The following is a 13093-nucleotide window of genomic DNA, read 5'->3' as shown; positions in this document are numbered from 1 at the left end:
TCACATCTAAAAGCAACATTTATTTAACACTAATGCACAAAAGAAGTATTACAAACTTGTAACCCAAAATGCAATACCTATTTTTGTGGAATATAAATAATCTTAATATCAAAGACAGACTTAGCATTTATTGTCATTAAGTATAATTCTCACTCGATATTAAACGAAAAAAACTTATCTACTGGATTAAATCAGTCGTTAATTGCACAATGGAACAAAAAAAATTAGCCTCTGTAACAGAAATAAAGATTCACACACTCCAAATATCACATTAGCGATTCCGTAATTCACTGGTTATCGTAATATGTGTACTTAACATGTCAATTTCAAAGTTCAAAGATCCACATGCATACTCTCGTAAAATAAATAGGTAGATAAATATTCAACAAAACGTATATCTATGATAAAGCATGCGTGAGATGCAATTAACTCTCGTAAATTGATAAACCTAAAATGACACTACATTTATCTTTTAACAAAATAAGGCATGTTCGGCGCGATACTGCACGACATCACGCATAAAATACCAAAAAACAGATTAAGCTTCGCCGTCTTTTTCGGTATATCGGCTATGTCCTTGGTCCGAAATTGCTTCTCAATCTTGAAAGCCTGAGGAAGCGTTACTAACGGCAGTATAAACCATTTCGAATACTTAATGGTCATAATGATAAACATTACATACGGTGTAAAAAGCAACGCGGCGTATAATACATGCGAGCATGTATGTCCGATAAGAATGGCTAACGTTACGATGCCCGCTTTCCTATCAACCTCCATGTCTCTCGTATTGTTACTATGTAAGATCGCTTCGGTGTTCAAAGCCAGCGGCACCGCATAGTAAATTGTGGCCCATTCCAGCCGACCGGTTTGCGACATGAACGCGAACAGAACTGAAATCGGTCCAAAAATGATCAGTATCAAGATGTCGCCCAAGGCGATGTACTTAAGACCTATTCCACCCGTATATAGAAAGCTAGATGACAATCCTCCGAAGTACACCAATGCCAAGTGCTCCATTTTTGCGGGCGAGAGTGCAGTTAACAGTATGAAACCTACACAACCCGCGAAATACAACAAAGCACCCAACGTGACCACTTCATCCTTGGTTAAGATGTGATCGACTAAGGTCCGATCGTCCGATTTACGATCGTCGATACCCTTCACGAAATCAAAGTACGTGTTAACCAAATTTCCCGCACCGTGCACAGACACACTAATAAACACAGTCAAAATTAAGGTAATGTAGTTAAAGTCAGTTCCTCCCGGATACTTGTACGCTAACGTCGATCCTAGCAAAGTTGGCATAAGGCTCGCACTTAGAGACCACGGACGTAAGGCCAGTATGTAGCTCGACAGTTTCATAAGTCCAGATCTACCCTTCGTTGATTTGATTTTTGAATTCGCATCCCCTGTTCCGTTCCTTAGAGGGATACTTTCGTGTTGATTGCCTTTTTCGCTCGTCTCCATTCTAAATTTGTTTACGCAATTTTCTTGTCGTGTAGTTAGAGAAGAAAAACCGTCGATTTAAAACCCCATTTCAAAGTGTTACGTTTAGAAATACTAGCCCACGACTCCACGAGTGTCGTACGTGCTCAGCCTGCTCACCTCGTCCAAATTTCACCCGTCTAATGGGTGACGTTTGCTGTGTTGCCGTTTTTACGTCGACATTTAAAATTTCGTCCCGCCTACTCCGATTCTTACCGATCCGATTCACGATGTGCATTTAAATAATCCTATAACTGCACTCGGCTAATAATACTATTATATTGTAACGTAAATGTAATTGGGTGATTTATTTATATAAAATGAATTATTAATGTTCACAGGAACTAAGACTTAACGATAACTAAATTTATAACGGTTCTTAAATAGATATTCCGTTTACATTTGAAGTTTGCATGCACAACATCAATTTTGTTTTTTTGGGGAATATTGTAATGCTAACATTAATCTAGATAATGTTTCTTAAGGGTCTAACCTTGGACCACTTTTATTTTTTGTTATACACAACTGGTGCGTTCGAAATCACTTTTAAAGCTAAATATTTCTAAATGTGAGATTGTTACTTTCACCAAAAAAATTAAGCCAGCATTCTTAATAGTGCATCTACTATTTCTAATTTAGCTGTCATATTTGATTATAAACTACTGAACATGTTGATAGAAATTACGACTCTTTTATGCATATAAAACTATTGCCTAGTATTACAAACCTCGCATTCAACAATTGCACTCACTCGTACTCAAGCTTAATATCGGCAAGGTGGAACGCAAATAACACACTTAAAATTTAAAAAGCAAAAGAAAGTTTATTGTAATTGATTAAAAGTACGAATCAAAATGCCAAATCCTACAAATTTAGACAGAATTCTGGAATGCATTTAAAGCCAGAGGTATGCCGTGTTCTCCCAGAACTCATCATCAATATAAAAATTATACTATTACGCGTTTATAGTGTTTTATTCTAGGTTTTATTTTCCGTTCCTTTACTGCTGTACTTTCAGGTCATGGCGTTGTTTACAAATGCTTACCGTAAGAGGGCCGTGCCTCAGACATCCGATCACGTGTCATTCATTGTTCATCCGATTAGCGTGTGGAGGGAACAGCCACCTGTGCATTTTATACAAAGATAGTCCCTAACAAATAATCTCAAAAATAGAGAAATTTTACGCATAGAACACATCTTCAAATGTTATCAGCTTGAAATGTCTTAAATTAAATAATAGCCATAATTTCGCACATTTAACTGGGTCACGCAATTACACAAAAACGCGAACTGTTCGTGGCCTTTCCCATTAACATAAATAAATACACAAACTAAAATTACTTATGCGTGTCGTTATAGCAATATAGAGGTAGGTATATAAGGTGCACAGAGCATTCCCCGGAACTTAACAGGTATACAAGGAACTTTACAGCTCTACACTGAAGAATTACATATATTTTTCATATATATTCATATAGGTATAAAAACTATTAGTTTATAAATGACAATAAACAAAATCATACAAGGACGCCTGCGACGCATGTCAAGTTGTGTACTTACAAGGTGCTTTCTTTCGGTGATCCAAACGCGTTTGGATTGTCAAATCACGTTCTTTCGAAGTGTGATCTTATAATCATGATTGCTAAAATCGTGAACAAACTGAACATAAAAGTTTTATGATCACGAATTCCTAACCTATAAATGCAAGGATATTTTTGCTCAAATGTTAGGGGATAGTCAATGTTCGTAACTGAAGAGGAGCATAATCGTGCAAGTACTTCCACTTGTATTTAAATTATTTTCATAATCCAAACAAAAAATACCTAATTCGAATGCAAATGTCTACTTCGTAAACTTTACCATACTTTGATTTAAATTCGCGCGTTCTTTCGTAAAACGTGATCCTACGAATCACGATCTCGAAATCATGATTGCGAAGTAGTCGAAAGAAAGCGCCTACATTTGCTTTCTGATGTGTGCCTAATATTCAACGTGGCAACGCTGTTCACTGTCAATTAATTATACGCCCTCTGTGCCTTGTGGTCGAACTATATGAGAAGTTTTGGTACGTCAAAAGTGCAATTTTGTGAAACTCTGTTACCTTTTTAATTTTTGTCTAATTGAGAAGAACTTTCGAAGCGAATTTGACCGTTTAAGTTTATTGCGTAATGTCCTTATTTGGTTCGTTAATGGGCGACATGGAGAACGATCCTTTCTTTGGGTAATTAATTAAAAATGCATTACCGTTCCAGCGCCATGCTGCTTTCTATTTGTTTTCAGTTCTCACATGCGAACGATGCGCCATATGAACAATATGATGAATTCATTATTCGGCGACCCTTTCGACCATATGGGTCTGAGGGAATTTGGTGCCCCCGCGCTTACGTTCGGCGGTCGGGCGGCCTCACAAAATTCCCTTCTTCCCTTCGGTGGCGGCTTTATGGGGATGCCTAACATTAATAGATTAATTAGCAATTCGTTAGACTCGATGGGAGATCCTCACTGCTATAGTTCTACGTCTAGTACAGTTGTCAGCATGACTTCGGGTCCTGACGGTCGTCCACACGTTTACAAGGCAACTTCAAGCACTCGCACTGCGCCAGGTGGGGTACGCGAGACACAAAATACAGTTACCGATTCACGTTCGGGTACGAAGAAGATGTCAATCGGGCACCACATCGGGGAGAGGGCTCACATAATCGAACGCGAACAAAATGTCCATTCGGGTGATCGTGAGGAACGTCAAGATTTTATTAATTTAGAAGAAGAGGAGGCCGAAGATTTCAATAGGGAATGGGAAACACGCACTCATCGCAGTCGTCCTGAAATTCCACGCATTACTAACGGTCCCATGGTGCGTAATAGACACGGCTATCCGGTTCGCGAGCATAGCGGAGTTCCTGCCATTACCGCCGGCTCTAGGTAAGGTTAATTTATGCTGTTGTTGAGTGTTTAGCGCACCGAATTGTTGTCAGTATAGCTTATACTTAGATGTTTTTGCATGTAGTAGCCGACGGTCTAGAGATAGACATGTTGTTGCAACTCCACTGGTTTCGAGCAGACGCGGTATTAGGTCTAATGCTCTTTCTTCGCCTAACGCAAGGTATGGAAAGTTATCATTTTGAATTTATACTCGCTCATTTACTGTCGCTAAAGCTATCATACTGTGACTACATTGTAGTAACTAACATTATCTACGATTGTATCATATACGGAGGCAGTCAGAATACATGTTTTATACTGGTACGTACAAAGTGTATTTCGTCTTGAAATATTTGTAACTGTAACGGTTTTTCAATGTCAATATTAAAATGTAATACTTTTTTCCTTTGTTTGTAGTAATTTTTTTTAAATCAGATTTTTTGATTTGATTTGCTTTTATTTTTTCTCATATCACATGTTTATACAATTTTATGCAGTGGAGAAGTCAGTTTATAATTCTATTTGAAGAAAACTTTAAATGAGTCGTCAGCTCTTAATAGTCCACAATTATGCAAACTCTGCACCATAGTAATAAGGGTGTGATAGAGTCTCCTAGACAAAAAACGATCGACTTTTATTGGTTTTCGTTTTACTTATGTGTTAAATGTACAGTCTTTGACAAAAGTAGTGATCGTCGATTAGGTAAATCTTGCACCATACGCAACCAACATTTCAATATATTGTGCAACTTGGAAATGCGAACCAAGAAATGAAGGTATCCCCTCTTTGAAGAAACGGACGGAGTCCGATGGATGTGATAGGCATGTTGGTTGCTTATGCTGCATAATTTAGTTATTAGGCGATCATTACTTTTGTCAATGACCGTACGTAGGCATGCGAATGGGTTAATAAAAGTGATGCTAATTCCATCAATAGGTACATCTTGGGACATTGCACATGTCCCGCATTTTTTGTTCATTCTTTAGAGCAGGTTGAATGCATTTCCGTCAGTTTTCGACACTGAACTTGATCATGATATCCAGTCCGAAGTTATGTATTATTTACTACCTAGTCCGCCCTCTCTGTGATATTACCACAAGTTTTAATGATAAAAAGAAAAGTTGATCAACTAGTTTTATGCCCCTCTTTCCCTGATCATCACTTGTGTATTCATTAAATTTAGAGAAGGGTGTGATACCTTACTTCGCAGGTAAGTTTAACTATAGATTTCGGTATACAGGGTCGCTATTAAAAATGGAACCAAAGCTCTAACGCTCAAACCGTTAGAACTTCTCAATTTGAAATTATTTCACATATTTGGATGTTAAAAAATGTTGTTTGACACATGATTCTTGAGTGGGACCGCCATCTTGATTTTTTTTAATAAGAACATAGGTCACGTGATACGTCATTAGAAAGCTTATTTTTTTCTTTTTCTTGTTACCTTACACATGTGTGCTGTTAAATTAGAAAATAACACGGAAAAATTTATTGCTCTTTAAATTTAGATGCCTTTAAATGAACAGAACGTCAAAAATTAACAAAAAAATAACAGCAGGTGTTCACTAAGTGTCAAAAACACAGTAGGTACATACGGTAGCCTACAGTCAGTAAATCTGTTCCAACATGTGTGAGAGAGAGCCAACAGCAGAATACAGCTCATGTGCACTGATTTGATTCTCTGCATTTCACTGGCGTGTGGCGTGTTATTTCCTTAGAACATAAAGGGGTTTACGATGTTGTAGTTCATACCAGGCGCATTTGCATTTATTACTGGTCTGGTGTATTAACAAATGTCTTTTAAAATTGAATTTGTACTTGGTGACAAAATCACACCGGTCACATTTTAAATTTTTGCCAGGGTCCATCCTGGGACAAATGTTAGATGTTAAAAAGCTGTTCTTTAAGACCGGATCTATTTTTGGTGACAAAAGCACATTGGGCACACTTTAAATCCTTGGTGATTTTCGAGGTGATTTTGGATGTTAATAAATGTGTTATGTATACAGGGTCATTCGTGACAAGCGTCAGTTAGAAAGAACCTCTGAAAATGAAACTAAACTGATACGTCCTTTAAGGGTTTTGGCACATGATGAATTGTACTAAAATATTTTCAAGATGGCGCCACTTCCGCAAATACCGGAAGTAGCCATCAACTTTGTTATTTTAACTCCCCCTATTTTCTCTACATTTTCGACTTCCACGTCGAATTTGGAGTACAACAATACAATGGCATAGTTCACCCTTTGCTCCAAAGGCTTTGTCGATACTCAAGTTTTTATGTCAAAAATTGAATTTGCAGGGGTAATTTTAAAAACTTATTATTCGAAAACGGTGAGAGATATTGCAAAACAGGTTTCACTGCTTTATTAAGGAAAGATTGAATTTTCTTATGGTATGCGTAACTGTCTAAAACGTGAGACTACACCACTTTTTCACAGCTCTCAACTTTTAAATTTTTAAATATCCATAACCCTATTTTTTCAAATGACACCCCCAATTTTTTCCTTCACTGTTGTTTTCCTTTTTCCTAGACCTTTAATTTGATACAAAATGTCAAAGGCTGCTTCAAACGGTTTCCGAGATATTCCGTGTTTTAATTACTTCTTGTAACAAATTGATAAAAAATTAAGTCTCTTTGAATATCATTTAAGCGATGCAGTTGGATTTGCAGCAAAGTAAGCCAGTACAGTTATATCTTGTTCTTCAGAGAGTCTACCACGGGCTTTCTTTTTTGTATTTTTATTTGAAACATACCATTATTCCTGCAATTTTTAGAATTCGAAAATGTAGAAAAAATATGGAGTCCCTATTTAAAATAACAAAGTTGATGGCTACTTCAGGTATTTCCGGAAGTGGCGCAATCTTGAAAATATTTTAGTTCAATTCATCATGTGCCAAAACCCTTAAAGGATTTATCAGTTTAGTTTCATTTTCAAAGGTTCTCTATTTCTTTCTAACTGACGCTCGTCAAGAATGACCCTGTATATGGTCTAAGTTGGAAATATTTGAATTGGGAAAGTATTCTAATTCACCGAAGTTGGAATAGGTAGGTACTTACTCAAACATTTTTCAGTCTATTGTGACATAAAATATAGAACCACATGGATTTAGAAACGAATCGTAACAATCTTACAGCATCAGGAAATGGATAGAAATCATAAAGTTTTTTCTATATTTTTCGATCTTGTTTGGACATATTACCCCGCACCAGGCGGTCGACAAGTAAAATAAGAAATCTTAAAATTATTTAGATATTTGGAAACAGATGTACACAGTCTTTTACCATCGCAGCAGCCCTTTTACTCGCTGTCTCCAGTATCCACCAACTCCATCACAAACCTACATATTTATAAACCAGTTGTGGTGACCTGGTGGATTGCTCGCAATCGCTATCTTCATAGATACCACTAACTACTAACAATAAATAAACAATGTTACTGCAGTAACACGTTAAGGCGGGCAACTACTGATTTCTTTTGGGATGTGCATCCGCACACGGTTTCTGATAATTTGCAAAATATCTCTTCATTAAATGATCGAATGGCACGAATACAAGCGTCTTGATCTCGACGTGTACAGTAAATAACGCCAACACGGCAAGTCTAAATAATATTGTGGGCTGCTGACTGGAATTTGACTTACTCAAAAACGAAAGATTAAGTGCGAGGTTAATGCATAACAGTTTTTATCCATCGCACAAATTCCAAAACTACGCATGCGCAATATTCCTTATTTGTTGAATAATTTAATCGAAACTTTTGGTTGTAGTTTGTAGTGTCTTCTAATAAAAGTAAACGAAATGGACGTTCCTATCGTCTCACTCGTCATAAGGCGCCTTGGCACCTGAGTCAGGACCTACTACAGTGTCACATTCTTTTGTTTTTTTTTGTTTAATCCTTCATTCCTTCCTTTTGAACGTTTATGTGTAAAGATTTCTTTAAATCTAGTAATCTGTGTAAATAGCAGAAGGAGTTTTTTGTACTCTTTATCTAAAAGTTGGTCCGATTCCTCCCGTATTTTCGATACCTCCATCTGTTATTAAGTAGATATTACATCATTTTATCACAACATTATAACCGTCAAAATCATATAAAATATAAACATACCTCAAATTTGTATTCACTGTTACAGAGATGTTAAGTCAAGTTTGAAAACGGAGACTAAAAATATACTTCTTTTCGTTTTTCTTCTCCAACTGGGCACGACAGATGAACTATACCGTAATTCAACGAAGCTAAATGCGTATTTATTATTGCTCTATATCTATAATTTTATTTTATATCATTGACTTTAGCACACTCTGTGTGTTAAGCTCAATGTCAACAAGTATTCACATTCACATATTACCGTTTGCTTTATACAATTGCCGGAAGAGGACGCCCAATGGCATAAGCTATAAATTAATAATCTACATAAGTTTTCTCATTGAAGAAAATTCATCTTTAAGAGTAATGTATATGGCTGATTTAAATTGGACATTTTCTTATGGAAACATCCTTTATTTTCAGAGATAGAAAAAAATACACGTAGGTGTCTGGAACTAAATTTTAAAAAATCTCTAGTGCAAATAGAATTCAGCTATCTAGCTGTAATCGTTTGGCCGCTAGGGAGCGTTTCTCGAATTTAGTCGATTTTTATTATAATGCCCCATTACTTTCTTATTATTAAAGATAATCGATTTTGGCAAAAATATTTTTTACAGCACTTTTGATGTAGAATCCATCGCCATACACAGTTTTTATACAGGACCTAAACTATATTTTTCACACGGGCCACCCTATACAGGGTGTTTTTTTGGGAGCTTTAGTTAAAAGTTTCTGGGAAAGTAAAATAGGTAGGTTTTTGAAAATTTGTACTTAGGAGTTACTCTGAAGGCCGAATCGATGTAAAATATTTTCAAAATGGCCGCACTTCCGGAAACACCGGAAGTAGATAGTAACTTCGTTATTTTAAATGGCAACCCCTATTTTTTATTGCATTTTTGGATTCTACGTGAAATTTCAGTTCTTTTGATACCCATATGTCGATATCTGCCATTTATGGTTTTTAAGTTATTTTGACTTTAAGAAAAAAAATGGCGGATGCAGATGGTACCTTGATAATTGATTACTTGAAAACGGTTGTAGTCATGGCAACCTATTTTTATCAGTGAATAGAGAATGAATAGGGCTTTCTTTTAGTGCACTTAAAACAAAGTTAAGTTGCATACAACCGCCCCTATGGAGATCCAAATTTAAGAAACTTCAAAGTCTATAAACTCCGTTTTTTTAAATGGAATGACCATGTTCTTAATATTGCATGAGATAGAGAATCGAAATTGGCATATTTTGACTATACATGTTCCTATAGCTATCTTTAACAGTTTCTGACTTATTCCCATTTTATTGAATTGACACTATTTTTTTCGGATTTTCTTTTTAGTAGTCGGCCATGATTCTATAACAATTGAATTTTAAACAAATCTAGTGACACTAATCCATCACCCACTGTTATAGGTTAACATAAGTTTTTCAAAAATCGAAAAATGACTCGCAGTGGTTTCACCTATTTTGGAATTTAATTGTTATTTATGGTGAAATGGGCAGAATCGCGGCGCGTGCTTTCCGTACATTCATTCAAAAACTGGAACGAAATTGTATGAATTTTGGAAATTTTGTACCCCTAATGCACTACAAACCGTTGAAGCACAAGTGATACAAAGCTCTACAAGAGAATATTTAAGAAAATGAATTGAATTGCAAATGCAAGATTAACATATTAAATTCAATGCAAAATATAAAAAACTTCGTTGAAACATTTTTGGTATGGAATTGTTGCTAGAACAGATATCACATTACCTCTCTTAATTTCCAGACTTGTTTAAGAAATTCAGTTGAACGACTCTGTTTAGATTTTTCAAAAATTTTCCGTCCTATATCCTTAATAAATGAGTTATTTATTAATGAATTATTTAGACTAGAACTAGAATCAATGGTATTAAAGAATCCATTCCTTGATTTGTTTAAAATTCGATTGTTATAAAATCATGGCCAACTACTAAAAAGAAAATGCGAAAAAAATGGCATCAATTCCGAGATCAATTCAATGGAATGGGAATAAATCAGAAACTGTTAAAGATAGCTATAGGAACATGTAATATCAAAATATGCCAATTTCGATTCTCTATCTCATGCAATATTAAGAACATGGTCATTCCATTTAAAAAAACTGAGTTTATAGACTTTGAAGTTTCTTAAATTTGGATCTCCATAGGTGCGGTTGTATGCAACTTAACTTTGTTTTAAGTGCACTAAAAGAAAGCCCTATTCATTCTCTATTCACTGATAAAAATAGGTTGCCATGACTACAACCGTTTTCAAGTAATCAATTATCAAGGTACCATCTGCATCCGCCATTTTTTTTTCTTAAAGTCAAAATAACTTAAAAACCATAAATGGCAGATATCGACATATGGGTATCAAAAGAACTGAAATTTCACATAGAATCGAAAAATGCAATAAAAAATAGGGGTTGCCATTTAAAATAACGAAGTTACTATCTACTTCCGGTGTTTCCGGAAGTGCGGCCATTTTGAAAATATTTTACATCGATTCGGCCTTCAGAGTAACTCCTAAGTACAAATTTTCAAAAACCTACCTATTTTACTTTCCCAGAAACTTTTAACTAAAGCTCCCAAAAAAACACCCTGTATATTTTGGAGTTTTTGAAAGCGCGTAAAATTTTCTAAATTTTGGTTTATCATTTGTTTATATTAAATATTATTTGCAAGAGTGCATTTTATACATTAAAATATTTTTATTGAAGACATCTAGGTTTCCTTGGCAAACAAAAGATGGCAGTATTGTTTAACATGTCAATTTTTTGGTTATCTATCAATTTGTATTAGTTCCAAATATTTTTAACTTCAAATAACACACAAAAAACAAAGAACGTGAACACTTAGTGAATGAAACAAATAAGTAATACAATATAATAATAAATAATACAGATAACCTTGAAATTGTCGTTTTAAACAATACTGCCATCTTTTCTTAGTCATGGAAACCTAGATGTCTGCATTAAAAATATTTGAATGTATAATATGCAATTTTGCAAATATGTTTCTAGCTTTATAATAAAAACGAATTCTGACATGGTTTCGGAGTTCCCCATGATAGACATCTTTATCTTGGACACAGTGTATAATGATCACTACATAAATTTCATCGATAGAGAAATATGCTTCTTTATGCAATAATAACAATGTCTTCGGTCTTCATTTATTTTAAAAACTAAATTGTATTCTGCAACTGCCTCGGTGAGAACTGCATAATTCATTAAACATTTCACAATCAAGCGCCAGCACATTCTAACAATTGAGAATTTTCATGTATATTACAGGTTTACACGAAAACATTAGAAAAATTTAAACATAAATCGTTGAAGCTCATTTATCAATGTAATAAGAGTAAGTACTCATTATTTTATTATGTTATATACTTCGCGGCTATGTATGTCCCGAGCAAATCTCCCCATGCGTCATGAAGTCTGATTAAGACAAGTCAACTTTAATTACTGCAAATATTACCAAGTATGTGTTTGGAATTTGCTCGAGTACCTACAGTATTAATTTGATGTTCCTAAGAGGGTCTGTGGAAAAGTACAGATTAATTAGAGGGTCTATATTTTGATTATGTACCACAATAGAAAAAAAGTGCGGGAAGTTGAAATAACAAATACAAAACATGACAAATGTTGGGCAGTGCGGTATGGTAATATTGACCAAACCCCCTCCATCATTGACTCAGAATGTAAATTAAAACTTAGTGAGCGCAAATTTTCTGACGTATATTCTTATCAATCAATTTTAGTTTTGGGCAGATTATCTTTCCTACAGAGCATCGAGTAAGAACTACAATCGGCAGTAATTCTTGCTCGTACAAGCCTTAGACTCCACCGCTTTCAGGTACATTAATAACAACTAAATATTAATTGTAATTGCACTATTCCTTTGCTCATTTGCAGCTTTCTTTCATTAACCGATGCACCCATTAATCCAAAATTGTTTGGAATAATCATGTGTGCTTTGTTGTCTTAATATTTACTTGTTGCACATTTACACGGAAGCTAAACAAGTTATTCTTGTAGTTCATACTCATCAGTTCGACATCCCTACAGCCCAACAGGACAAATGAAGAGACACAAAAATATAAAGACCGTTTCTGGCTCAACACCGCCAGACATGTAAATTTTTTGACGTTCAATCTCGATCGATCACGTCGAGCTTTTTAGTGGCAGGTATTTATTTATTTTTTTCTCCCTTTCATGTCTGTGGTCCCTTTGAGTTGGCTACAGGCTCTTTTCGTCAGCGGTGTCGTGTAATTTGTGTTTCTAATAGTACGATAATGTATTACTGTTTGAATAGTGGCGTGGAGAAGAAATGTATGTAAATACACATACTTACTCGTATTCCAACTTGAAAATTTGAATATATTCTAATGATAATTGTAGGTTATTTTGATGTTACTTTTAAGATGTAGGTTTAAGCAATGTATATTATTATCTTTTAGTGTAGAATATTCAATCTAATTAGTTAGTTTCTGTTTTGGTATCTTTCAATTGACTTTGTAAGTTAGAGTACGATATTAGCACAAGTATTTTTTTTAGTAATGATTTTTTGACATTTAAATAAAGCAATTGTAAA

General features: G+C 35.0%; 2 protein-coding genes across 6 annotated transcripts; one reads left to right on the top strand and one right to left on the bottom strand.

Annotated features, from left to right (window-relative positions):
• On the bottom strand, positions 1-1641 carry LOC116178997 (ubiA prenyltransferase domain-containing protein 1 homolog). Its single transcript, XM_031498685.1, has one exon. It carries the CDS (start codon positions 1465-1467, stop codon positions 466-468), a length of 1002 nt encoding a protein of 333 aa, XP_031354545.1. The 5' UTR covers positions 1468-1641; the 3' UTR covers positions 1-465.
• Positions 1642-3521: 1880 nt separating this feature from the next.
• On the top strand, positions 3522-13093 carry LOC116178998 (myeloid leukemia factor). Of its 5 annotated transcripts, none has more exons than XM_031498690.1 (5): positions 3522-3706; positions 3766-4407; positions 4496-4588; positions 11791-11857; positions 12538-12591. In XM_031498690.1, the coding sequence occupies exons 1-4, from the start codon at positions 3654-3656 to the stop codon at positions 11807-11809; spliced, it is 807 nt and encodes a 268-aa protein (XP_031354550.1). In that variant the 5' UTR covers positions 3522-3653; the 3' UTR covers positions 11810-11857; positions 12538-12591. The 5 variants fall into 5 exon arrangements, with proteins under 5 accessions (XP_031354550.1, XP_031354549.1, XP_031354548.1 ...); XM_031498689.1 differs by having other exon boundaries at positions 3523-3706; positions 4493-4588; XM_031498688.1 differs by lacking the exon at positions 11791-11857 and having other exon boundaries at positions 3523-3706; positions 12538-13093.

The sequence above is a fragment of the Photinus pyralis genome, unplaced genomic scaffold (assembly GCF_008802855.1).
Source record: "Photinus pyralis isolate 1611_PpyrPB1 unplaced genomic scaffold, Ppyr1.3 Ppyr1.4_LG8, whole genome shotgun sequence".
Lineage (NCBI taxonomy): Eukaryota > Metazoa > Arthropoda > Insecta > Coleoptera > Lampyridae > Photinus > Photinus pyralis.
Note: the sequence above shows the minus strand (reverse complement) of the source record. Positions and strands in the feature narration are given on the sequence as shown.

Coding starts and splice junctions, on each gene's coding strand:
- LOC116178998 (XM_031498686.1), top strand. CDS start 3,654: ATGTCCTTATTTGGTTCGTTAATGGGCGACATGGAGAACGATCCTTTC. Junction 3,707..3,765: donor GAGAACGATCCTTTCTTTGG/GTAATTAATTAA, acceptor ATTTGTTTTCAG/TTCTCACATGCGAACGATGC. Junction 4,589..12,537: donor CTTTCTTCGCCTAACGCAAG/GTATGGAAAGTT, acceptor TTATTCTTGTAG/TTCATACTCATCAGTTCGAC.
- LOC116178997 (XM_031498685.1), bottom strand. CDS start 1,467: ATGGAGACGAGCGAAAAAGGCAATCAACACGAAAGTATCCCTCTAAGG.